The 27,000-nt window shown below is 47.2% G+C and overlaps 2 protein-coding genes across 2 annotated transcripts in view; both read right to left on the reverse strand.

Moving 5' to 3' along the window:
- REL (REL proto-oncogene, NF-kB subunit) overlaps nt 1–27,000 on the reverse strand; it is a 428,703-nt gene that overhangs the window by 94,063 nt on the left and 307,640 nt on the right. The gene's annotated exons all lie outside the window — the stretch shown is intronic.
- Nucleotides 12–26,872, reverse strand: LOC136398493 (activator of 90 kDa heat shock protein ATPase homolog 2-like). The gene is given in 13 exon segments (XM_066372719.1): nt 12–184; nt 521–572; nt 1,118–1,219; nt 1,589–1,693; nt 2,602–2,620; nt 2,622–2,668; nt 2,670–2,689; nt 3,899–4,013; nt 6,084–6,169; nt 21,723–21,800; nt 21,803–21,906; nt 26,029–26,594; nt 26,864–26,872. Coding segments are annotated over 13 exon segments (1,476 nt in total).

Consider the following 27,000-nt stretch of genomic DNA (forward strand, 5'->3'; position numbering starts at 1 on the left):
TAAAATCCAGTTCAGCCATTTAGAGTGATCAGCTGCAGTAAACCTTTTATTTCTTAAAAATATTGCTTCTGCCAACAGTATTTCATGTTCTCTTCTTTACAGATTGGAACTTCTTTACCATCCAATTGTAATTCAGTTTGCCCTGGAGTAGGCACAAAATTCAGTACGACTGTTGCATAGTGTTCTGGAAGAAAAATAAACATTATGAAGAGGAAAATTTGTAAGTACTAGAACCTGCTTCTCATAGGAGGAAAAACAGCTTGAATGTTTTAGGACTCTTGTAACAAAAGGTACGAATAGCCTGACCTGTGGTGGCGCAGTGGATAAAGCGTCGACCTGGAAATGCTGAGGTCGCCGGTTCGGAACCCTGGGCTTGCCTGGTCAAGGCACATATGGGAGTTGATGCTTCCAGCTCCTCCCCCCTTCTCTCTCTCTTTCCCTCCTCTCTCTCTGTCTCTCCCTCTCCTCTCTAAAATGAATAAATAAAAAAAATTAAAAAAAAAAGGTATGAATAACATACCTTCTAGCCAGTTCCTACATCTCCATTTCATGACGATCTTTTCTTTTGTTAACTGAAAATAAAGAGGAAACTCTGAGAACATCTTTAAAATGTTCCTACTGTACTATACAGAAAGCCATGAAAGCCTTTTATTAAGACTCCTATGTACTAAAAGTAATCAGTGCACAACATATAGTCCCATCTTACAGCTTGCATACCAGCACCACTGAGAAGTCATTGTCCCTAGCGCCACCAAGAACAGAAGTACAGTGACATGGGAACCAGAACAGAGCTGGTGTCAAGGGTGAGGCAGCTCTGGCCTTGCAGACCCTAGTGATTTAGGTGGCAGGAGGCTGAACGTTCTACACCAAGAGTTGGGAGACTTATACTTGTTTCTTCTAAAGTCAAGCATTTGCACAAATACTGTGAAACTAAGGCTTAAACTTTTCTCATTATATATAATATTTTTATTTGCTCTATATCCAACTATATTGTTCAAGTTTCTGTGAGCTTAGAAGAAAACCCAAAACAAGTTAAAAACATTATTAATTTAAAAAGCAGTATTAGAGAGAAGAGTTGGGCCCCAGCTTACTTTTCTTTAGTCAAAATGTTGCTTACCAGTTCTACGTATTCACCAGTGATGTTCCCATCAAACATTTGGAACTTCCCACCTTTTTCAGCTTCTAATATAGCAAGAGTTTTAGAAAATTTTTGTATCAACTAACCAAGAAAAACATAGCACAACATATCATACTATCAACTTTTTAATGTAAAATATTAACAATTACTGTGGTTTGAGGGTTTTTTTTGTGTCCTGACTACATAACTTGTAAGCTTTTTCTTTCTCATTCTCTTTTGCAGAGGGAGAAAACTAAATTAATGTATCCCCTAATTGCTGATGTATTCCTCCCAAAATGCCCATCTTTTCCCCCCTCGAATATTTCAGAGGTTACCCTAAAGACATCTATCCCTATAATTCTAGATCCCTCCAATTAGAAAAACGAACATAAGGGAAACCAAGCCCCAGCTCCAGTTCTTAGCGGCACATTTTCTCCTAGTGTCAGCATTTTAGCTTGAAAGGTAACTTACATCCTTTAGAGTGAAGATGCTGTACAGCTGCTCTACAGCTGTGTCAAACAGTTCCGTCATGTGCAGCGCCACCATGGGAATCCTCACACCCAGTGGCGCCTGAGTCTTGAGAAGAGGTTCCCAAGGATAATTAGCATGCCAAAAAATAAAACTGCTTATATCTAAAAATTGTCTTCCAGTCTTTTTTTTTGTTGTTGTTCATTTTTTAGAGAGGAGAGGGAGAGACAGACAGAGACAGAGAGAGAGAGAAAAAGGGGGAGGAGCTGGAAGCATCAACTCCCTTATGTGCCTTGACCAGGCAAGCCCAGGGTTTCGAACTGGCAACCTCAGCATTTCCAGGTCAACGCTTTATCCACTGCGCCACCACAGGTCAGGCTGTCTTCCAGTCTTAATAAAACACCACAATGTCCCAAATTCCATGCTACCCATTTCAGAAACATGAAAATAGCATGAAAAGGCTTTTTAGCATCACCAGTCCTAGCCTTTATTTTGGAAAAGAGCTCATCATTCCTCTGAGCTCTTTAGTGCTGTTCTACTCCCCAAATCCTACCTGGACATGTATATATGGCCCCAAAGGTCACAAAAATAAGCAGATGAGGGATATAACAGCACATGAGGACAAAGTATCAATTCTCCACCATTAGACTCTTTAAGAACAGGATCTAAAACATCCCAATCCAAAAGTTTAAAGAGAAGGTTGCTCCATTGTGGTAGGTGAACTTCAAAGTCACCTGGTTTTGTAATCTGTTGTCTACCAAAGACCAGTGCCTTTAGAAGAGTCTGGAATGAAATTCAACATTTATCCCACAAAAAGGTGTTTATACATTTCCTTCCATCTGGGATGAAAGTCTCAACATTTCCCCCCAAAAATGGCAAAGGATGTAAGTGTGGATTTACTGACCCTTCTCACTAGCCTTTACAGTCCATCGTTAAAAGGCTGTTGAGAGCTCTGAAGAATTCCCCCTAAGCACTTCCTTTCCCCTTCCCTACATATTGGCCACCAGAGCTCATACCTGCAAGGTATTCTCACTGTTTCCCTTTAAAAGTCAATTCCTGGGTTGGTGTAGCTTTCGTTGGTAAAAATCATTCCCACTGTAAATTCTACAAAGTGACATGGGACATAGTTCTAATAAGAAACATTTTCTTTTCAGCACAAACAGGCAGAAAACCCAAAACAGCATATAAGAAAATAAAAACTGATACAAAAAATACTAAATCATTTTGTGAATTTCAAGACCATTCCACATTTTTATAAATAAAACTAACATGAGTTACACAGCAACAGATGCCTTTTATTTTTTTCAAATGCCTCACTTTTTATCTAGTTCTTGATAAAATTGCAAAAATTTTACATATTCTTTTCCAAAAAGCTCAGTTTTATACAACTACTAGCTTTATGGCCTTCAATCCACTGTCAAAACCAGACATTTTCCCATTGCTTCACCACAGCCTCACACAGCTTGGCCTCATGGTATTCAAGCCTGTGGGCCAGCCACATGTGTGTGGTCTCATGGGAAAAGTGACAATCTCAAACCCACATGCCAAGAGACACAGCAGAATCCAAAGATGATGTGCAGATGTACAGGCCCTGTTGGCCGTTTTGCCTGTCAAGTAACTTGTCTAATTTAGGGAAGAAAACAATAACCTCACTTCCACAAGACATAGGGGTTCTCTAGGTAAATCTCAACTATATCTGTACTACTTACGGTCACATTCATTCATTCACTCATCAGAGGTTTATTAAGCACCTACTATGTGCCAGGCATTGTGCTAGATGGAGATACAGCAGTGAACAAGACACCTTCCATCCCCTCATGAAGCTTATGCTCTAGCAGGAAAGACAGTAAGTAATTCCAGGCATCCCCAAACTACGGCCCGCGGGCCGCATGCAGCCCCCTGAGGCCATTTATCTGGCCCCCCATCGCACTTCCGGAAGGGCCACCTCTTTCATTGGTGGTCAGTGAGAGGAGCACTGTATGTGGCGGCCCTCCAACGGTCTGAGGGACAGTGAACTGGCCCTCTGTGTAAAAAGTTTGGGGACCCCTGATACAAATAACTGATTAAATCATCATTTCAGAATACTAACAATTCTGTAGGCAAAATGGTTCACACTGTGCACAATACTGATATTCACTAATTATGACTTTGCTCATGACCAGCTCTCATAACCAGACTACAATTTATCCTGCAGCATAAAGAGTTGTTTCTGGAGCCTTAGCAGCCTAACCTGGGAATGCAAACCACAATGCAGAGCATAACTTGGGTAAATAGAAAAGGGACCCCCAACTTCACAAGGGATGCCTTCTTTACCCGTCTTAAGTGCCTTCAGGTAGTCTCCAAGGGCCTCCCTGACCTTGGTGGTGCCTGCAGTTTTCATAAGGTCCTTCAATATATCCCCATCTCCTTTCTTTTTACTCACGTTCACCTACAAATCAGAAAAATACAAACCTAAGAAAACTCGGGTTTGATGTATTCTTACAACATTGGACATGTGGGTGAGAGAACTGACTGGGAGGGAAAGGGAAGAAGTGGCTATAAGAGAAATGTGGCGCAGTGGATAGAGCGTCAGACTGGGATGCGGAGGACCCAGGTTCAAGACCCCGAGGTCACCAGCTTGAGCGCGGGTTCATCTGGTTTGAGCAAGGCTCACCAGCTTGGACCCAAGGTTGCTGGCTCAAGCAAGGGGTCACTCGGTCTGCTGTAGCCCTCCCCCCCCATCAAGGCACATGAGAAATCAATCAATGAACAACTAAGGAACAGCAACGAAGAACTGATGTTTCTCATCTCTCCCTTCCTGTCTGTCCCTCTCTCTGACTCTATCTCTGCCACACACACACACACACACACACACACACACACAGAAATGTGACTGGATTCTTCCTATAGTTGGAGAAGATAAGGGTTTTTTTAATCAAGTCTCCATTGACTGGGTGGGCCAAATCTTGACTGGCCTACTTAAAATGTGAGCCCCTTAACTTGCATACAAGATGTTATATGTATTACATTGATGATAGAGCCCATGGCTTTTATCGGTCTAGAGATGTGCTGTCCAAGTAGGGTAGCCCCTAGCTGCATGTGGCTATTGAGCACTCGAAATATGGCTGGTCTGATTTGAGGTGTTTATAAGTTTAAAGTAATACAGACTTGGAAGACTTAGCACAAAAATATATAAAAACAATAATAATTTTGATATTAATATGTTAAAATGGTATCATATACTGGGTTAAATAAAAATGTTAAAGTTAATTTCACCTGTTTCTTTTAACTTTTTTAACATGCTACTAGAAAATCTTAAATTCTATATGTGGCTTGCATCATGTTTCTCCTGAACAGCGCTGGTCTAGAACCCCAAAGCCAGTATAATTAGGAGAAATAAGTTCCCACATAACATGGCCTTTAGCACAGTTTTGGCAGGGAAGAGAGCTGGAAAGGGAGAGGAAAAAGAAAAGGGACGGAAGGTGAGGGGAGACAGAGAGGAGCCATCAAAATGCTCTGGGGATGCCTCTGTAGTAGTCTCAGAATGAAGAGGTGTTGGTTAAAAATCATTTAATGTCCCTGTGCTTCAGTTGACCTGGACCTGTCTCAGGTCCCACCTAAAGAGTTGGTTCTATAATGTGTTCCAGGGACAATCTAAAAAGGCCAGTTTAACATGCTGATGACAAACTTCTCAGCTGATGAGACTGCCTATAGGAAAGTAAAATCACAGACCCTGAGTACAGCAACTGCATGTCTGAATGCCACTTTTCTGGTATTTTATAACCTTTAATAAAAGCAAGTCGTAGACATGCTGCTTACTATGATTTAGTTTTTATATATCTTTGAAAGCCTTCACACTGAATAATTTCACAAATCAAAAAAGACCTTCTGTGAACTATTTGGTTTGGAAAATATAGCTGCTCTACAAATGGTTGCTCCCCCAGACCAAACTTTCAGCTTACAGAAGGCACTGAGTGAACACCAAGGTCAGGAGTCACACAGGCTCCATCTCCCAGAAGACCTAGGAGAGCCAGTCAAAAGCAATACATACTAACTAGTTTATGAAAAAACATAACGATTTAACCAAGGGAGGTCACAGCTAAAAGCTGAGAATAGTCACCATTAAAGAGAAACAGCAAAGATGCAGAGGACGAGAAACAAAATCCTCACGAAACTGCATGCCGCCTGAGAAAACTACAGCATACCCACTGTCACATTGATCTGATAACATCCCTGAAAGATGAATAACCCCACTGCACAGATGAGGAGGCCACAAAGGGTGCGGCCGTCTGTCCAGGCCCCACCCCTGGTCCGTGGGATAATCTAGGGCTTCTCGGCATACTCTTCCCTGTACCACTGCACTGCAGTCCTCGTGCTGCCCCCAGAGTGGGCAGTCCTCAGCGAACGAGCCCTCCACAATTCAAAACTACAGCACAGGAATCAGTCTGATGAACAGTTGTCCAAATCCTCAACATCCATAGCAGAAGCTTGATTAAAAGAAAAAAATCCGATACTTCACCTCAGTGTCATCTACTTCATTTTCTTCAGAAAGGTGGAGTATTTCGATCAATCCCTTGTGCTTCGCACCAGATTCTTTAATTATACCTAAAATGACCAAAATGGGTTCTTCCATTATAAAGTTAACAACTGGTTTATGCAAAACTCCCCTGTGTAACTGAGTAGTCCACCCTCCTCAGATGGTGCCACTACAGCTGGTGACAAGGCAAGCTCAAGATTTACCACCACACAGGTACCAAAATTGACCCTGTTCTCCTGGCCCACATTACAGGTAAGCAGCCAAGAAAGGTGCGGGTAGAACCTGGCCAGTGAATGTGCACACAGAATGAGGGGCCGGGGGAAACATGGGGTTGGAGTAAATGATTCTGTAACCAATGTTTCTTTTCAAAGCAGGATGAAGGGGCACCTTGAGGAGGAGTCACAGAAGAGATCGAAGAACAGAGAGACAATGAGTTTTGATCATGGAGTGAGGGGAGGGGGGTTATGGCTCAGGGAAGGTCTATGTGGAGTCCATGCAGCTGGGTTTTTTCCAACACCAGAATGTTGATTTCATTGACAACATCAAGATGGCAAAATAGGTTTATTCCTGAGTCCAGAGCCCCTCACAAATGACCAACTACCAGCTATCCATAGACAATACGCCACTGTGAAAACCCCAGAGTGAGGCTGAAACATCCTCCTGGATGGCGGAGAAGGACGGCACTAGGCTAAGAGGAGTCATAACATTCTGTCCAACTCACTCTCCCCCAGGCCAGCATAGAGCCGCACTGAGAGGGTCCCACTGTGGTTTTCCTAGTGGGAAAAAAGAGCACAAGGTGGACGTCCAGGTCTCCCAGAATCATGGAATGTTTCCTGGGAGGCTGCTGCGTGGGACTTGCCTCATGGGGACCACTGGGAATCTGAGGAGCAGGGAGCTGGGCTTTCAGCAACCAGTACTAAAATCTTTTTTGGCCCTGGCCAGTTGGTTCAGTGGTAGAGCATCTGCCTGGTGTGTAGATGTCCTGGGTTCAATTCCCAGTCAGGGCACACAGGAGAAGCACCCATCTGCTTCTCCACCCCTCCAATTTTTGCTTCTCTCTGTCTCTCTCTTTTTCTTTCTCTCTTCCCCTCCTGCAGTCATGGCTTGATTGGAGCAAGTTGGCCCCTGTTGCTGAGAAGGGCTCCATGGCCTCCACCTGAGGCACTAAGAAGAACTCAGTTGCTGAGCAATGGAGCAAAGCCCTAGCGGGTTTGCTGGCTGGATCCCTGTCAGGGCACATGTGGGAGTATTTCTCTACCTCCCCTCCTCTCACTAAAAAAAAAAGTCTTTTTTTTTTTAATTTTCCAATTTCAGTTTATATTCAATATTGTTTTGTATTAGTTTCAGGTGTGCAGCAGAGTGGTTAGACAACTATATACTTTCCAGCACTCCAATCCTGGTGGACCACATTCCTGCCTGCAGTAGTGCATGAGTAGAGACCCCAGTCACTGACAGCCCACCTGACCTGTCCAGGGACCTTGTTGAGCAATTCCGCCTGATTTGGGTCCCTAGTCAATGAGTCAAAGCCAGCTGTGGAGCTCATTCTACTGCCCCGCCCATGCAGGGAAGCAAATGTGCAGCCCTCCTCAACTACTGAGCATAGTTTCTAATCCCAACCATCCAGGAAGTCTGCCCAGGGAACCTGGGAAGCCATGGAACCTATCCTACAGCCCCACTCAGGCAAGGAGCCAAACCAGCAGCCCTGTCCAACTGTTTAGCCTAGTCTCTGGCCCCGCATAACTAGAGAGCTGGAACAGGGACCTTAAGCAGCCTCAGAGCCCAGCCTACAGCCTAATCCCAATGCAAAACAGAGCTTGAGGCCTCATCCAGACAGGAAGCCCAGACAGTGACCCCACCCAACTGCAGAGCAGGGTCTCTAGCCCCACCCAACTCCTGGAGGCACCTCCTGATTGAGAGCCCAGCTAGTAACTTTGCTCAATAGTGGAGCATAGCTAGCAGCCTAACCCTACCTCATCACAAAAGCAAGCCAGCAGACCTGGGAGGCATAGTCTGTGTGCCCACCAGATTACAGAGCACAGCCTGAGGCCAGGTCCAACCGCAAAGCCCTGTCTGCATAAGAATTTAGCCAATGGCACCATCTGGTCAGGGAACACAATCTGAGACCCCGCCCACTCAGGAGCAATTGTGGAGCCCAGCCCACAGACCTCCCCAAACACAGAGTCCAACCAGTGGCACAGTAACACAGCCAGTGACCCCACCTGACTAGAAGTAACTGGAGAGCCTAGCTAGTGGTCAACATGACCATAGAACACAGCTAGCAGCTCTGCCAGGTCAAGGTGCCCATCTGGTGGCCCTGCCTGAACTTGGAGCTCAGCTATCAGCAACCAACTCCCTCAACTAAAAGCCCATGCAATAGCCCCACCCAACAAAAGACCCTAACAACAAACCCCACCAGACCATGGACACCACTGACTCGCTGGCCCGGTACCCATGCTGAGCAGAATGATGATGGTCTTCTCCTGCTGAAACCTGAGTCTGGAAGAGGAGACCACTTATTTATATGTGCAGCTGCCAATGCAAGGAATTGAGGCTCGTAAGAATCAAGTAATCATGACAACACCAAAGGAAATGACTTTGAAGAAATGGAGATCTATAAACTATGTGACCAGGAATTCAGAGTAAACTTCTTTAAGAAGCTTAGTGAACTACAAGAACACACAGAGAACTAACTCAAGTTAGGAAAACAATGCATGAACAAAATGAGAAGTTGACCAAGAAAAGAGAAACCATTAAGAATAGCCTAACTTGTGGTGGCACAGTGGATAAAGCATCAACCTGGAATGCTGAGGTCACCGGTTCAAAACCCTGGGCTTGCCTGGTCAAGGCACATATGGGAGTTGATGCTTCATGCTCCTCTCTTTTCTCTCTCTCTCTTTCTCGCTCTCCCTCTGTCTCTTCTCTCTCTCTCTCTCTCTCTAAAAATGAATAAAATCTAAAACAATAAGTTTAAAAAAAATAAATAATAAATGTAAAAAAACACACAGAAATCCTAAAGCTGTAGAATACAATGACTGAACTCAATATTTAAAATAGAATTTCAACAGCTAACTTAAGCAAGTATAAGAATTAGTGAACTAGGAAATAAGTTATTTAAAATTATCTAAAGGAACAAAAAGAAAAAAGGTGAATAGGTAAAGAAAGCCGACAGGACTTGTGGGATGCTATCAAAAGAAACAATGGGAATTTCAGAGGAGAAGAGACTATAATTTAAAGCAATAATAGTCAAAAACTTCCCAAACCTGGTAAGAGAAATGAACATCCAGATTCATGAGGCCCAAAAGACCCCCCAAATAGGTTGAACCTAAAAAGGGCTATACCAAGACACATTTAATTAAGTTGTCAAAAGTCATACAAGAGTAATGCAACAAAAAGCTGACAGACCAGGAGTTAGACTATATATTCAAAATACTGAAAGAAAAGACTGTTGGGGCTTCTGGTCAAGATGGCAGTGTAGCCAAATGCAGTACTCAAATCCTCCCACAACCACATCAAAATTACCACTAAACTACAGAACACCCCATCCAGAACCACCAGAAAACTAGCGGAATGGAAGTCCCACAACTAGGGAATTAAAGAAGAGGGACATTGAGACTGGTAGGAGGGAGACAGACTCGGAACAGACTGGCCCCACACCCATGTGTGGCAGATAAAAATCAGGAGGGATCTCTCTGCTTTGGAGGCCCCTCCCCCTGCCCTTGAGGAGCAAAGAGCCCCAGCTCAGGTCCCCCAGCCCAGGGTTCCAGTGCCAGGAAAATAAGTCCCCATAACTTCTGACAGTAGAAGCCAAGAGGGACTATGGCTGAGTGACACAGAGGGCTGCTGGAGTCCCAGACAAGGCCAGCACTCGGACTCAACTTGCTTTGAGCTCCAGTGCTGGAGCAGCAGCTCAAAAGACACCAGGGACATATGGGGAGGAGGTAAATTCTCCAACATCAAGGTGAGAGTTGGAGGGGCAGCTTTCTATAAGACAGAAGTGATGGCAGAGGCCACTCTTTTCTGAGCCCACCCCCCCCAACAGATCTGGCGGCACCATATCGAAGTCTCCATCAACCCAGCTCATATAGTTACAGAAAAGTCATGGAAATGTAAAGTATAGCATAAGGAATCTAGTCAATAATATTCTAATAACTTTGTATGGTGTCTGATGGGTACGAGATTTATCATAATGAACACTTGGTAACTTATATAATGTTTAATCACTGGATTGTACACCTGAAACTATTGTATGTCAACTAAGTAATTGAAAGATAAAAACTTATTTAAAGTCCAAAAATGAATACTGTCAAGCAGGAATACCAAAGCCAGCAGAGCTGTCCTTTAGAAATGAGGGCAAGACAAACAGAAGCTTGAGATGTTCACCACCACTGAACCTGCCTATAAGAAATGCTAAAGGGCCTTCTTCAAGCTGAAATAAAAGGATGTTAATTAGCATCATAAATACATACAAATATATAAAACTCACTCGTAATGATAAATATATAGTCAAAGTCAGATTATCTAATATTGCAATGGTGGTGAATAATTCACTTACAACTCTAATAGTTAAATATCAAATGTATTTAAATTAACCGTAACCGGCCCTGGCCAGTTGGCTCATTGGTAAGAGCATTGGCCTGGCATGTGGATATTCCAGGTTCAATTCCAGGTCAGGGGACATAGGAGAAGCGACCATCTGCTTCTCTACCCCGCCCCCTTCCTACTTTTTCTCTCTCTCATTCTTTCTCTTTGCCTCCCACAGCCATGACTCAAATGGTTCAAGCAAAGCTGGCCCCAGGCGCTGAGGATGGCTCCATGGCCTCACCTCAGGCGCTAAAATAGCTTGGTTGCCAAGCAATGGAGCAGTGACAGCAAAAGGGCAGAACATTGCCTGGTAAGAGGCTTGCTGGGTGGATCTTGGTAGGGCGCATGTGGGAATCTGTCTCTGCCTCCCCACCTCTCACTTAATAAATAAATTAATTAATTAATTAAAAAACCCATAACTTACATGCATACTAACCTATGGTTATTTTTTTTTTCTTTTTTGTATTTTTTCTGAAGCTGGAAACAGGGAGGCAGTCAGACAGACCCCCGCATGCGCCCGACCAGGATCCACCCAGCACGCCCACCAGGGGGCGATGCTCTGCCCATCCGGGGCGTTGCTCTGTCGCGACCAGAGCCACTCTAGCGCCTGGGGCAGAGGCCAAGGAGCCATCCCCAGCGCCCAGGCCATCTTTTGCTCCAATGGAGCCTCGGCTGCAGGAGGGGAAGAGAAAGACAGAGAGGAAGGAGAGGGGGAGGGGTGGAGAAGCAGATGGGCGCCTCTCCTGTGTGCCCTGGCCGGGAATCGAACCCGGGACTTCCGCACGCCAGGCCAACGCTCTACCACTGAGCCAACCGGCCTCAGGCACTAAAAAATGGCTTTGTTTGCAAGCCCAAGATGGGCAAAGCATCGCCCCCTAGTGGGCTTGCCGGGAGGATCCCAGTTGGGGTGCATGCAGAAATCTGTCTCTGCCTTCCCTCCTCTCACTAAAAAGTAAAATAAAAACTAAATAAAGTTGCAACATCAATAAACTAAAATGTGAGAAAAAAAAGTATAATTTTTTTTAAAGAGAGACACAAAATGGGAGAGAGAGGGAGGAGAGAGATGAGAAGCATCAACTCATAGTTGCTTCACTTTAATTGTTTATTGATTGCTCTCTCATATGTGCCTTGACTGGGAGGCTCAAGCTGAGCCAGTGGCCCTTGTTCAAGCCAGTGACCTTGGGCTCAAGCCAGCAACCTTGGACTTCAGGCCGGTGACCTTTGGGCTCTAGCCAGAAACTGTGAGATCATGTTGATGATCCTGCACTCAAATCAGCAACCCCATTCTCAAGCCAATGGGCCTGCACTCTAGTCAATGACCTCAGGATTAAATTCTCCAACAAAAGACATATCATGGCTGAATGGATTAAAAAATACCAAGATACAACAATATGTTGCCTGTAAGAGGCTCACTTTAGCTTTAAGGACATACTTGAACTAAGAATGAAAGGATAGAAAAGATATTTCAAACAAATATTAACAAAACTAAAAGGAGAAATAAATATCAATACAATAATAATTAGGGACTTTGCTACCCAACTCTTAACAAAGGATTTGAGCAACACTGTATAATAAATGGATCCAACAGACATATAAAGTACGGTCTATCAAATAGCAACAGAATACACATTCTTTTTTTTTTTTTTCTGAAGCTGGAAACGGGGAGGCAGTCAGACAGACTCCTGCATGCGCCTGACCAGGATCCACCCGGCACGCCCACCAGGGGGCGATGCTCTGCCCATCTGGGGCGTCGCTCTGTCGCGACCAGAGCCACTCTAGCGCCTGGGGCAGAGGCCAAGGAGCCATCCCCAGCGCCCGGGCCATCTTTTGCTCCAATGGAGCCTTGGCTGCGGGAGGGGAAGTGAGAGACAGAGAGGAAGGAGAGGGGGAGGGGTGGAGAAGCAGATGGGCGCCTCTCCTGTGTGCCCTGGCTGGGAATCGAACCCGGAACTTCCGCACGCCAGGCCAACGCTCTACCACTGAGCCAACCGGCAAGGGCGGAATACACATTCTTATCAAGCACCCATGGAATATTTTCTAGGATAAATCATGTTAGGCCACAAAACAAGTCTCAACAAATTCAAAAAGATAGAGATAATAATAACTATCTTTCCAACCACAACGGTATGAAACTAGAAATCAACAATAGGAGGAAAGCTGGAAAATTCACCAACGGCTCAAAGAAATCAAAAGGAAATTTTTATTTTTTGTATTTTTCTGAAGTGAGAAGCTGAGAGACAGTGAGACAGACTGCCACACATGCCCAACCAGGATCCACCCAGCATGCCCAGCAGGGGGCGATGCTCTGCCCATCTGGGGTGTGGTTGGTTGAAACCAGAGCCATTTTTTAGCACCTGAGGCAGAGGCCGTAGAGCCATCCTCAGAGCCCAGGACAACTTTGCTCCCATGGAACCTTGGCTGCAGGAGGGGAAGAGAGAGGCAGAGAGGAAGGAGAGGGGGAAGGGTGGAGAAGCAGATAGGCATTTCTCCTGTGTGCCCTGCCGGGAATGGAACCCAGGACTTCCATATACCAGGCTGAGGCTCTACCACTGAGCCAACTGGCTAGGGCTCAAAAGGAAATTTAAAAAAAATACCTCGACCTTGGCCGGTTGGCTCAATGGTAGAGCGTCAGCCAGCGTGTGGGAGTCCTGCTTTTCCACCCCTCCCCCTCTCCTTCCTCTCTGTCTCTCTCTTCCCCTCTCGCAGCCAAGGCTCCAGTGGAGCAAAGTTTGCCCGGGCGCTGAGGATGGCTCTATGGCCTCTGCCTCAGGTGCTAGAATGGCTCTGGTCGCAATAGAGCAGCGCCCCAGATGGGCAGAGCATCACCCCCTGGTGGGCACGCCAGGTGGATCCCGGTCGGGCGCATGCGGGAGTCTGTCTGACTGCCTCCCCGATTCCAACTTCAGAAAAATACAAAAACAAACAAAAAAACCTCAAGACAAATGAAAATAGAAACACAATACACTAAAACTTAGAGAATGCAGCAAAAGCAATTCTAAGAGGGAAGTTTGTAGCAATGAATGCATACATCAAGAAAAAAATGAAGGCCCCGGCTGGCTCAGCGGTAGAGCATTGGCCTGGTGTGTGGATGTCTCAGGTTCAATCCCCAGTCAGGGCACACAGGAGAAGTGCCCATCTGCTTCTCCACCTCTCCCCCTCTCAATTCTCTCTCTCTCTCTCTCTCTCTCCTTCTCTCTCCCCTCCCCTCCTGCAGCCAAGGCTTGATTAGAGCGAGTTAGTCCCAGGCACTGAGGATGGCTCAACAGCCTCTGCCTCAGCGCTAAAAAATGGCTCTGGTTTCAACCGACAACGCTCCAGATGGGCAGAGCATCGCCCCCTAGTGGGCTTGCCAGGATCTCAGGGCGCATGAGGAGTCTCTCTCTGCCGACCCTCCTCTCACTAAAAAAAAAAAAAAAATTAAAAGAAAAAAGGAAGATCTCAAATAAAAAACCTAACTTTATTCCTCAAGGAACTAGAAATATAAGAACAAGTAAGCCCACAGTTTGCACAGAAAAAGAAAATAAAAAGCAATTTACAGAGATTCGATGCAATCCCTATCAAAATTCAAATGAGATTTTTTACAGAAGTAGCACAAACAATCATAAAATATGTATGGAACTACAAAAGACCCCAAAGAGCCAAAGAAATCTTGAGAAAGACCAAAGCTGGAGACATCACACTTCCTGATGTTAAACTACCATATTTTTTGCTCCATAAGACTCACCTGACCATAAGACACACCTAGGGTTTTAAGGAGGAAAATAAGAAAAAAAAAATTCTGAACCAAAATGTGGTGTTAAATGATGTGTTAAAATATTTAATAAAATACCGTATTTTTTGCTCCATAAGACGCACAGGCATTTCCCCCTCCACTTGTGGGGGGGAGTGCATCTTATGGAGTGAAAAATACGGTATATTACAAGCTATAGTAATAAAAACAGTACAGTATTGCCTGGACTGTGGTGGCGCAGTGGATAGAGCACCAACCTGGAACACTGAATTCGCCGGTTTGAAACTCTGGGCTTGCCTGGTCAAGGCACATAAGACAAGCAACCAACAAACAGCTAGAGTAAAACAACTACTTCTTGTTTGCCACCCCCTCCTCTCTCTCTGTAAAATCAATAAATAAAATCTTAAATAAACACACAGTATGTTGTTGGTCTAAAAACAGACAGACAGGTCAGTGGAATAGAGAGCCCAGAAATAAAACCATGCACATAAGGCCAATTATTCTACAACAGAGGAGTATATAGTGGGGAGAGTCTCTTCAATAATAGGGACAACTGAGCAGTGAAAACAAAAGAAACTGGATCACTATCTTCTACCATACACAAAAGTTAACTGAAAATGAAATAAAGATATGAAGATAAGACCTGAAACCACAAAATTCCTAGAAGAAAACACAGGCAATAAATTCATTTATTTTGACAGGGGGCAATGGGGAGAGAGAAGCATCACTCATTGTTCCACTCAGTTGTGTACCCATTGATTGCTTCTCATACATGCTCTGAGGCTTGAACCAGTGCCGACAGGATCTAGCCAGCAACCCCAGATGGAGTCAGTGACCGTGGCACTCTGGGACAATGCTCTATCCACTGCGCCACTGGCCAGGGCAGCAATGAGCTCTTTGACATGGGGTTTGGCAATTATTTTGGAATTTGACATCAAAAGCAAAGGCAACAAAAGCAAAACTAAACAAGTGGGAACACAGCAAACTAAAAAGCTTCTGCACAGCAAAAGAAACCATCAACAAAATGAAAGGACAACCCAACCTATAGAATAGGAAAAAAATATCTGTAAGTCTTATCTGATAAGGAGTTAATGTCCAAAATACATAAGAAACTCTTACAATAGCAAAAAAAAAAAAAAAAAGCCTGTTTAAAAATGGGCAAAAAAACCCTAAACAGACATTTACTGTATTTTTCACTCCACAAGATGCACTTTTTCCCCCCAAAAAAATAGAGGGGAAAATGCCTGTGCATCTTATGGAGTGAAAAAGATGGTATTTTATTAAATATTTTAACACACCATTTGGTTCAGAATATTTTTTTTCTTATTTTCCTCCTTAAAACCCTGGGTGCGTCTTATGGTCAGATGTGTCTTATGGAGCAAAAAATATGGTAGGTAAAGAAGATATTCAAATGATAGCCAACAGGTACATGTTTTAACATCACTAATCCTCAGGCAAAGTAAATCAAAACCACAATGAGATATCACCTCATACCTGTTAGAATGGCTGCTGTCAAAAAAAGAACAAGTGTTAGCAAGGATGTGGACAAAAGGGAACCCTTGTTCACTGCTGGTGGGAATGCAGACTGGTGCACCACAGTAAAAAATAAAATAAAATGAAGGTTCCTCAAAATATTAAAAATAGAACTACCATATAACCCAGCAGTCCCACTTTTGGGTTTATATCCAAAGGATATGAAATCACTATCTTAAAGAGATAGCTGCACCCCAGGTTTACTGAAGCATTATATACAATAGCCAAGACATGGAAACATTAAGGGTCCATCGATGGATGAATGGATAAAGAAAATGAGATGCGCGTGCACACATACACACACTGGAACATTATTTAGCCATAAAAAAGGAAGTCCTGCTATTTGCATCAACAGAGATGAACCTTAAGGGCATTATGCTACATGAAATAAGTCAGAGAAGAACAAATACTGTATGACCTCATTTATACATGTAGAAAAATCAAACTCAGAAAGAGGGAGAGAGTGGACTGGTGGTTGTCAGGGGGTGGGGAATGAAGGTGGTCAAAGGACACAAAGGTACAAACTTCCAGAATAAGTTCTGGGGATGTAATGTACAGCAGGGTGACCAAAGTTAACAATAATGTACTATAGTGTGTCCGTAAAGTCATGGTGCACTTTTGACTGGTCACAGGAAAGCAACAAAAGACAATAGAAATGTGAAATCTGGACCCTGGCCGGTTGGCTCAGTGGTAGAGCATTGGCCTGGTGTGCAGGAGTCCCGAGTTTGATTCCTGGCCAGGGCACACAGGGGAAGCGCCCATCTGCTTCTCCACCCTTCCCCCTCTCCTTCCTCTCTGTCTCTCTCTTCCCCTCCTGCAGCCAAGGCTCCATTGGAGCAAAGTTGGCCTGGGCGCTGAGGATGGCTCCATGGCCTCTGCCTCAGGCACTAGAATGGCCCTGGTTGCAATACAGCAATGCCCCAGATGGGCAGAGCATCGCCCCCTGGTGGGCATGCCAGGTGGATCCCGGTCGGGCGCATGCGGGAGTCTGTCTGACTGCCTCCCCGTTTCCAACTTCAGAAAAGGGGAGAGAGGGAAGGGAGGGAGGAAGGGAGGGAGGGAGGGAGGGAGGGAGGGAGGGAGGGAGGGAGGGAGGGAGGAAGGAAGGAAGGAAGGAAGGAAGGAAGGAAGGAAGGAAGGAAGGAAGGAAGGAAGGAAGGAAGGGAGGAAGGAAGGAAGGAAGGAAATGTGAAATCTGCACCAAATAAAAGGAAAACCCTCCCAGTTTCTGTAGGATGATGTGGCAGCATGTGCGCATGCGCAGATGATAATGTAACACCGTGTATACAGCGGAGCAGCCCACGGCCATGCCAGTCGAGATGTGGACGGTACAGAGGAAAGTTCAGTGTGTTCTATGGCTCGCTAAATTCTAATCCGTGACCAAAGTGCAACGTGAATATCAGCGCATTTATAATGAAGCGCCACGACATTAATCACTTAATACAGAGAATGACAGACATTATTCACTCTGTTACACCAGACGTCCTTACCCGTGTGTGGCAAGAATTCACTATCGTTTGGATGTGTGTTCAGCAACAAATGGACCCCACATCAAACTGCACTGAATAGGTATGAAACTGGGAGAGTTTTCCTTTTATTTGGTGCAGATTTCACATATCTATCATCCTTTGTTGCTTTCCTGTAACTGGTCAAAAGTGCACCATGACTTTACGAACACACTGTATATATTTGAAAGCTGCTAAGACAGTAAAACTTAAAAGTTCTCAACATACATATAAAAAGTGTATAACCTTGTGAAGTGATGGATGTGTTTAACTAACCCTATGTGGTAATCATTTCACAGTTTATACATAAATCAAATCATCCCATCGTACACCTTAAACTCATACACTGTTGCAAGTCAATTACACCTCAGTAAAGCTGGGTGGGGATTAGATTAAAAACTTAATTAAAAAAAAGAAAACACAAGACCAGAGTGTTGCCTCCTCCACAGCAGGCCTCACTTGCCACCTCTGGGACTCACTGCTCGAGGGGATGAGCCAGGGGTCAGGGCAAGTCCTGTTCAGCCTGCCCTCTGGCTGCTGCCTGGGAGTGGCTGGGTCTTATTCTGCAAAGAAGCTGGTTGTTGCCTTGAGCTAAGGCAGATGGAAAGAACACAGGCCTTGAGAGCTTCCTGTGGACCCTGAGAGCCCTGTCTTGGCAAAGAGGGGGTGGGAGGACCACCTGGTGTAAGGAGCCACACCCTGCTGTGCTCTATCGAGCAGCAGCCACTGAAGGAGTAGCTGACAGAAACAGAAGGTTCCAAGGCAGGAGTGGGACTACTTCTGATGCTGACTGACAGTCTCTCTGGGCTCAGGCCTGGCTTGAGCTAATGAGGTGGTCACCAGGGCAGAGGCTCAAGGACAGTTTACTGGGTGGCTCTCTAACCCAAACTCTCAAGAAAGAAGCTGACTGTGGGAAGATGGAATAGATGAAACATATCGACAAAATATGGATAATAGAAAGCACAAGAGTTGAAATGGCTTAACGGAGAGGAGAAAGCTGAAACCTAGTGGCTTAAAGTGATCACGCCAATAAAAATAAAACACTTGCAAATCAGAAGTCCTGGACAGTCTCAGAACTTGGAGGCATCCCTCAAGGTACGGAGTGGACTGCAATCAGGAAGACTGCTTGCGAGTGAGATCCCCATATCATTTTCCCCAAAAGAAAGGTTTATAAGTTGGGCACCAGCCAAAGTTTTTTGAAATCATGGAAAGAGTAAATGTGGGCACACTGAATGTTGAGAATTCCCTTAGCCCCTTCTGGTCACATTCCTCACACTGGCAACCCAACTCACATCTTCTGGCAGAAGGTCTGACACGGGCCAGCCTCAAAGCAACAGCTACAGGTAAAGATATTTAAGTGACCTTCTAATCAAATTTACAAGGGTTGGAACAGGGGAAGTGTGTGAGTAGCACGGGGCAGAAGTGATTTTAACAGAATTATATCATCTTCTTCCAAAGTAAAAAGTCAGTAGTCTCTTTGAAAAGAAAAAAGAAAAATAGAGCAGTTCAAGTGTGTTATTTACAAATATGGATATCTTGAGTACTATCAAAGACAATAGAAAGAAAGAGAAAAAAAAAAGAAAGAAGCTGACTCCAGCCTGACCTGTGGGGGCTCAGTGAACAGAGCACCGACCTGGAATGCTGAGGTTGCTGGTTCAAAACCCCGGACTTGCCCTGTCAAGGCACGTACAAGGAGCAACTACTATAAATTGATGCTTCCTGCTCCTTCCGTTCCCCCTTTGAAGAAGAAGGTGACTCCCAGGCTAAGGCTAAACTTTAACACAGTACAATCTTCTCAGATCAGATTTCTCCCTCTCTCCCCCTCCCCTCTTCCTTTCCCCTTAGTCTTCACATCCATGGTGATTTCAACAAGTATTTACTGAGCACAGACTGTCTACCCAGCCAGGAGCTAGGCACCACAGGAGAAATTTCTTCATTCAACAAGCATACAACATTCCTGACAATGATCTGGGCCTGAAATAAAACCAATCAATTCCTGATCAAAAGACCCCAAACAACCAAATGTCCAGTAACTCGTGAGCAGATGAACAAAACATGCTATACCTATACAAAAGAATACCATTCAACCATAAAAAAGAATGAGCCATGCTACATACAACAGGAATAAACTTTGATAACACTACATTAGGTGAAAAACAATCACAAAAACCACACACAGCCTGACCTGTGGTGGCACAGCGGATGAAGCATCGACCTGGAATGCTGAGGTCACCAGTTCTAAACCTCCAGGCTTGCTTGGTAAAGATACACATGAGGCCTGACCGGGCGGTGGCGCAGTGGATAGAGCATCGGACTGGGATGCAAAAGACCCAGGTTCGAGACCCCGAGGTCGCCAGCTTGAGCGCAGGCTCATCTGGTTTGAGCAAAAGCTCACCAGCCTGGACCCAAGGTCGCTAGCTCGAGCAAGGGGTTACTGGGTCTGCTGAAGGCCCGCGGTCAAGGCACGTACGAGAAAGCAATCAATGAACAACTAAGGTGTTGCAACACGCAAAGAAAAACTCATAATTGATGCTTCTCATCTCTCCATTTCTGTCTGTCTGTCCCTGTCTCTGACTCTCTCTGTAAAAAAAAACAAAACAAAAAAAGATACACAAGAAGCAACTATGAGTTGATGCTTTCTGCTTGTCCCGTCCCCTCCCCCTTCCCCTCCCTCTCTCTCACTCTCCTCTCTCAAATCAGTAAATAAAATCGTAAAACATACAAACACATTCTGTATGATTCCATTAATATGAAATGTCTACAAGAGGCAAATCCAGAGATGGAAAATAGATTAGTGGTTAAAGAGGACTGGAGCAATGACTGCTAATGGGGACAGGGTTTCGGGGGAGTGATGAAAATTTTCTAAACTGATTGTAGTGATAGCTGCACAACTCTGTATTTTCTGAAGCTGGAAACGAGGAGAGACAGTCAGACTCCCGCATGCGCCCGACCGGGATCCACCCGGCATGCCCACCAGGGGGCGACGCTCTGCCCCTCCGGGGCATCGCTTTGCCACGACCAGAGCCACTCTAGCGCCTGGGGCAGAGGCCAAGGAGCCATCCCCAGTGCCCGGGCCATCTTTGCTCCAATGGAGCCTTGGCTGCAGGAGGGGAAGAGAGAGACAGAGAGGAAGGAGGGGGGGGGGGTGGAGAAGCAAATGGGCGCTTCTCCTGTGTGCCCTGGCCGGGAATCGAACCCGGGACTCCCGCACGCCAGGCCGAAGCTCTACCGCTGAGCCAACCGGCCAGGGCCTACAACTCTGAATGTATGGAACACCACTGGATGGTACACAGGTGGGAGAACTATAGGGTATGTGAATTATATCTCAATAAAGCTGACTTTTTTTTTTAATCCCTGCCTTGAATTGGGAGAGGGGGTGGTGGGAACCAGAACAACCAACAAAATATTTCAGTAACCATATAGAGTACACCAAGTATCAACACTTTGGGGGTAAGAAGAGCAGGGAAGGGAGACAGTACAAGGATGACATCTGCCATTTTTACAGGATGAAGACCGGAAGGGCCCGCCCACCAGCAGGCAGCTATCTCGGGGAAGAGTGCCCCAGGCAGCAGCTTCAGGAAATTCTAGCCCTCCCAGGGGCCTGGCAGACAGGGGTCCAGCTGAAAGCAAAGACTGTAAGCAGCTCTGAGTGCTGAGAGAAAGGAAAGCCCCCAGTTTGTCAGACAAGGACCTCCATGTGTGGGAAGCTGTATCTGGAACTACAAACACCAATTCAGGGGCCAGTCAGTGCAGGCTCCACAGCAGTTCTAAAAATATCTGCCAAATGGGCCCTGGCCAGTTGGCTCAGTGGTAGAGCTTCGGCCTGGCGTGCAGAAGTCCCAGGTTTGATTCCCGGCCAGGGCACACAGGAGAAGCGCCCATCTGCTTCTCCACCCCTCCCCCTCTCCTTCCTCTCTGTCTCTATCTTCCCCTCCCGCAGCCGAGGCTCCATTGGAGCAAAGATGGCCCGGGCGCTGGGGATGGCTCCTTGGCCTCTGCCCCAGGCGCTAGAGTAGCTCTGGTCGCGGCAGAGCGAAGCCCCGGAGGGGCAGAGCATCGCCCCCTGGTGGGCAGAGCATCACCCCTGGTGGGCGTGCCGGGTGGATCCCGGTTGGGCACATGGGGGAGTCTGTCTGACTGTCTCTCCCTGTTTCCAGCATCAGAAAAATACAAAATATATATATATATATATCTGCCAAATGAGTGAATAATGAATGAACAAAGTCTGCCCCCAGGCTGCCTCAAGCCCTGCCTGATCCCTGAGCCCATTACCTTTCCAGCCCAGTTTGATGTTCCACTCATAGAAGAAAATCAGCTTCCCTTTGCAGCTGCTGCAGGAAGCCTCGCCTCCACCTGCTTCAGCTCACTGATCCGGCAGCGACCGGCTTCATTCTCCGCGATGACATCCACCAGGAACTTATGGAACGTGGACCAGTTGGTGGCATCCCACTCTGTCCTGCCAAGGAACAGAAAAGGAAAGCCAAGACTGGAAGACCCAGGTGGTATCACCTGCTTAGCCGACATTCCTCTCAAGAAGTCTTGAGAGAACTGCCACCCTCAGACTTACAAACATGCCTCTCAAACCAACTCTATTAAACGGGAATGGCCCTACACTTTCTGGCTCCGCAGTGCCTCTACTGTCTGCCCAAATCCAATGTAGACCCGCCTCGGCCACCAGCATGACATCTGGCATAGTGGGCAGGATTCGGATCAGATTGGTATAGAGCCACCAACACCCTTGAAGGTTGGGCTAGACTTTCCACCATGAAGGCATCACCCTTCCCAGTGGCTCTCCTGTTAGGGGCCATGGGCTGGGTGTCTTTTACAGCCCTGCGAGCAGAAACTGAAAGCTCTCTGCGAGAGGATGCACGAGGTCAAAAGCTCCAGGATGAACACTGACAGCAGCAGAAACTGTAACAGTTGCTGGAGAAGGAGGCCAACCATTTTTGAGAGCTGCAGTGTGAGATGCAGGCTGAACACTAACAGCACCTGGAACTGGAATGGCTGCTGGAGAAGGAATCACAGATTCAAAAGCTTTCATTTACCCTAGAAGCTGAACATTGGCAGCAATAGCTGTTAGAGAAACAACGGAGGGTTAAAGAGCTCGAGCCTCAGCTGCAGGCTGAGAGCCAGCAGCCACAAGAGCTGAAGAGGTTGCTGAAGAAGGAGCTGCATCCGTGCCGGCAAGGTGGCTCTGAGTTGGTGGTAATAGTCATTTCCAACTCTTCTGAGAAGGGGAGGTTTGGGATGAAACTGCTGTCTGCAACTCAGACCCCAGCCAGTGGTTGCCCAGAAGGTAAAAACCCAACAGCCAAGAGCACCTCAGGGGCAGGTACAACCCCCTCTGCAGGTGGTGGAGCACCCTGTGGTCTGGCCCTACACCCAGACAGAGCTGATGGAGTTGGGGGCAAAATTCAGGCAGAAACCCACTGAGCCCCTGGCAGCCTGGTTGATGCGGTTGTGGGACATAGGGGATGGATGGCATCATGCTCTCTGGAACAGAGATGGGAAAATTAGCCATCATTACCACTCACTCCTCCTTGAGGCAGCATCTTCAGAACTGCCATGACAACTCAGGAAACTATAGCCTATTAGAATGGGTGATGGCTGCCATACGGGCAGTCTGGCAGAATGCTGGGGACTTGCTGGGGACACTGAGTCAATGGCAGTCATATACTGAGCTGCAGCAGGTCCTCCGGGAACTGGGTATGAAGAATGCTGCTTTCAACCTGAGGTCCAGGGGCCAGATGAGGAAGTGTTTACAGAAAGGATGAGGGACCTTATTCTCTGTAGCATCCCATTAGCCCTTTCTGGGTCACTAGTGGCCATCTTGAGCTCCTATGTGGGGCAGCCCATCAACACGGTTACAGTAGCAGATTTGGGGTGGGGGGTGGAAGCAGCATGAAATGTGCAGGCTGCTGCCCATGCTGCCCCTCCCCCCCCCCCAATTAACAAGAGAAACAGGCCTGTAAAGATTACCTGAACAGAGATGTAGGTAGATTTGATTGTGGCTGGTGCAGATAGGGAGAAATTAGATGGCAGGTCCTGTTAGAGTTGGCAGTAGCTTAAGTGGGAGCAGAGGTTCCAGCCACTGCAAAAGTGGGAGAAGCAGGCGGCCCCAGCAACTGCCAAGAAAATGGCTGGTGTTTGGGTTGCATGGTTGCAGGATTACTTGTTGGAGACAACTGTGGAGAGGAGGATCCCCAAGACCTGCTGTTCCAGTTTGAATAGGGGGAAGGCCTAGAGGCCCATCTAATGAAGACAAGTGGGGGGCCAGAAGCCCCATGTGAAATTGGCAATCCACTGGTCTCCTAACGTGCAGCAGTTGTTGGCATTAGAAGATACCAGGTGCTTCTTTGCTACAACAGCAGCTGAGAGAACTGGCAAGGTGGCACAGGCTTTGAAGGTGTTGGACCCCACCAAGCCCTGTGAACTTGCTGATGGGTTTGGATGGAGCTTGTGGCAATAGACAGAATGCTTATGAAAAGGTGCTGAGGTCTGATATCAAAGGGCTGTGTGGCTAATTGCCTATAGTGGACCTTTACCTTGGTAATTTGTACAGATAGCTGAGCTGTCATTTATCATGGACTGATCACTGGGCGGTGTAACAGACTCTTGGACTGTGACCAGAGGGGGGCACCGGCTCCCTTGCTTGATGGACACACCGCTTGTGGACAGTACTACAACACACCTTGATGGGGGGGCTGTGGCACCTGTGGAGGCCCTCTTGCACCGGGAAGCTGCTCCCATCCAGTTGCAGAGACACACCAAGGAAACTTTATGGTTTCAATGGGCATAGCCCTGGATTATACAGGCCCACCCATCTACTGTGGGGTAGAGGGCTAGAGGTGGGCCTCCAGTTAACTCCCTAGGCAGAGTGCCCAGGGAGACATTATGAAGGATACCTTTGTAATTGCCATTTTTGGTATAGCTTACGCCTTTGTAATTTGGTTGCTGAAATCTGTACTGTTTCTGATTATGTAATGTCCTCACTCCTTGCACAGGGACCATTGCATAGATTGTGAGGTGAGCAACCCTAAAGGGGTGGATTGTTGGGAAAACAGCTATATTTGGCTTGCTCACTTGTACTTTGCCTGATTAGTGCATGAGCACATGGCAGCACCACATGTGTATAGTCTATGCAAGGATACGGGTGCTTGCCCTCCAGGTGGATTGCAGATTGTCTGCCTGCCACTGAGAGGGGCCACCTGCTGCTGTGAGAAACAGTCTCCCCCTGCTGGTTTGCTTGTCCACCATTGCAAGACTCTAATAAATGGGAATGGCTCAAAGCTTTCTGGCTCTGCAGTTCCTTTACCCTCTGCCCGAATCCAATGTGGACCAGCCTGGCCTTGATAGCATCATAGTGATAACAACTGAAATAATTCTAATCATAACAACACAAATTACCAAGTGTGTTCACATGTATTATTTCATGCAATCTCCCTGAATAAGGTTCCCATTTTAGGGAGCAGACACGAGCTGCGAGAAGTTCACGATGTGTCCATGGTGACAGGGCTAGGGAAGGAGAGGTCAGCTCCTCTCAGTCCCCAGCCAGAGCTCCCCCAGGAAATGTTCCCGTCTCAGACAGAGGACTTTGCTCAGCTCTGGACCTGCCTCAGCGTCACCTTGATGGCCTTGAGGTACCATAGCACTCACAGGAGCCCCACAGAGAGCATCACTTCCTGAAGCTCTGGAGGAGAGAGGGAGGCAGAAGTAAAACAGTGTTCCCGGTAAGGTACAAAAAAGATGGGTAACTTGTTCAAACTCCTGGAAGGCAGGGCTCACACCAGAGGCCCACCAAGTTAGATGCAGAGTTGAGATTCAAATTCCTGTTCTTTCCACTAAGCCGCCAATTGTCAACCAGTGTGCTGAAACATGCATTATCTGAGTTTTAGTCAGGGACACTGACCTCTTTTCCCTTAGATTGTCAAATTAAAAAAAAAAAAAAAAAGATAATAGCCAACACACTAGTCATGGTGTGGATGAATAAAAATTATACCTATATTTTTTGTCATATCAGCAAAAATACACTTATTTGGTGCGCCGCAGAATTTTAGCAATTAGTTTATGTGTGCCATGAGATGAAAAAGGTTGAAAATCCCTGCCTTCGCACAAACCAAAACACACCCATGCTCCCCCACATACACTTTCTAGCTTCATTTTAAGTTCCAGAAACATCAAGAGGCTCAGGTGCGGGAAGGGTAAAGAAAAGGAAGCACTTAATTAAGGGTACAGACTGTCAAAGTTGAAGAGGTAAGACAAAAGCTATTCTGGGAGCTCAACCCAACTTTCAAAAGGAGGAAACGAGTCCCCGAAGCAGCGCACTTAGGACTCAGGTCCCCAGACTCAGAGGGCTCTCCCAGCCCAGAGGCTACAGACAGCTAGAGAGCCGCCCTTGAGGCGCTGGGGGAGGGGACAGGAACCCTCTGCACCTGTGCAAGCCCCGGCCCCTCGGAGGCGCCCTGAGACCCTGCGGACCCCCACCACCACCGCCCCAGGGCTCGCAGAGGGGCCCCACCGGCCCGCCGGGGGCTCCGAAGGGAGGAGGCCCGGCCGCCGCAGCCCCGCCCGGCCGCACCAGTGCCAGTTGCTCACGTTGGTCCCGTCCTCCCGCTCCTCCACGATCCAGCGCGGGTCCCCCTGGCCCCACTTGGCCGTGTCTGCGCTGGCGGCGCGCCCTCGGCGGAGAACAAGGCAGGCCGGCGGCGCAGCGGCGGCGGCTCGGTCGCTGACGTTCCGGCCTCGGGCACCGGAGCAGAGCGTCCGCGGCGCCCACGAAGTACCAGAGACCCCGCCCCTGCGCCGCGCCGCCCCGCCCACCGCCCGCCGGCGCGCGGGGCCGCGGAGCGAGGGGAGAGCCGCCGGCGGGGCCTGCGGGACCCGGGTCCCGGGTGCTGTGGGGGCGTCTGGGCCCGGGAGGCCGCGAGTGAGGGCCCAGGAGAGGTCCGGCCCAAGAGTGGACGGCGGGGGAGGTGCGGGGAAGGTGGAGGGGATGTCGGGGCCCAGGGGGCGCACGGAGGCAGGGGTGATGGGGAGAGGGGAGGTGTCCCAATACTCGGGGCCAGTGGGCGATCCAGCAGACCCCGGCGCGGTCCTGGAGGCTGGGTTGTAGGGGGTTGGGAAGACCCGGGGCCCGCGGGCGGGCTCTCAAGTGCAGGGCCAGGAAGGGGGAACCTGGGCCGTCTCCTCTAAAGGCCGAGACACTTCCCCTGAAGGGTTCATTATTACTGCAGTGATTAGTTTCAGTACTAGCAAGGGGGCGGTGAGTAAGGGGCGTCTGAATGCTGTATTGGGGATACAGATCAGAAGCTATCCAAGCACTTCATCATCACCCTGTTTGCTGCACGACCAACTTCTTAGGCCCAGCGCACCCACGGTGTGAGTAGCCTCCACTGTGCACGTGCTCTTCACACCATATTCATGTTTTGTCCGAAAGTTCCAGCAGAGTTGATGTCCTATGGTTCTCCCCTGGTGTCTTTCCAACACCTGTCCAGTAGCACAAACTACCAAGTTCCCAGTGACTTCAGGAATGTTTACATTTTATGCATGT

This window comes from Saccopteryx leptura, chromosome 3 (assembly GCF_036850995.1).
Source record: "Saccopteryx leptura isolate mSacLep1 chromosome 3, mSacLep1_pri_phased_curated, whole genome shotgun sequence".
NCBI lineage: Eukaryota > Metazoa > Chordata > Mammalia > Chiroptera > Emballonuridae > Saccopteryx > Saccopteryx leptura.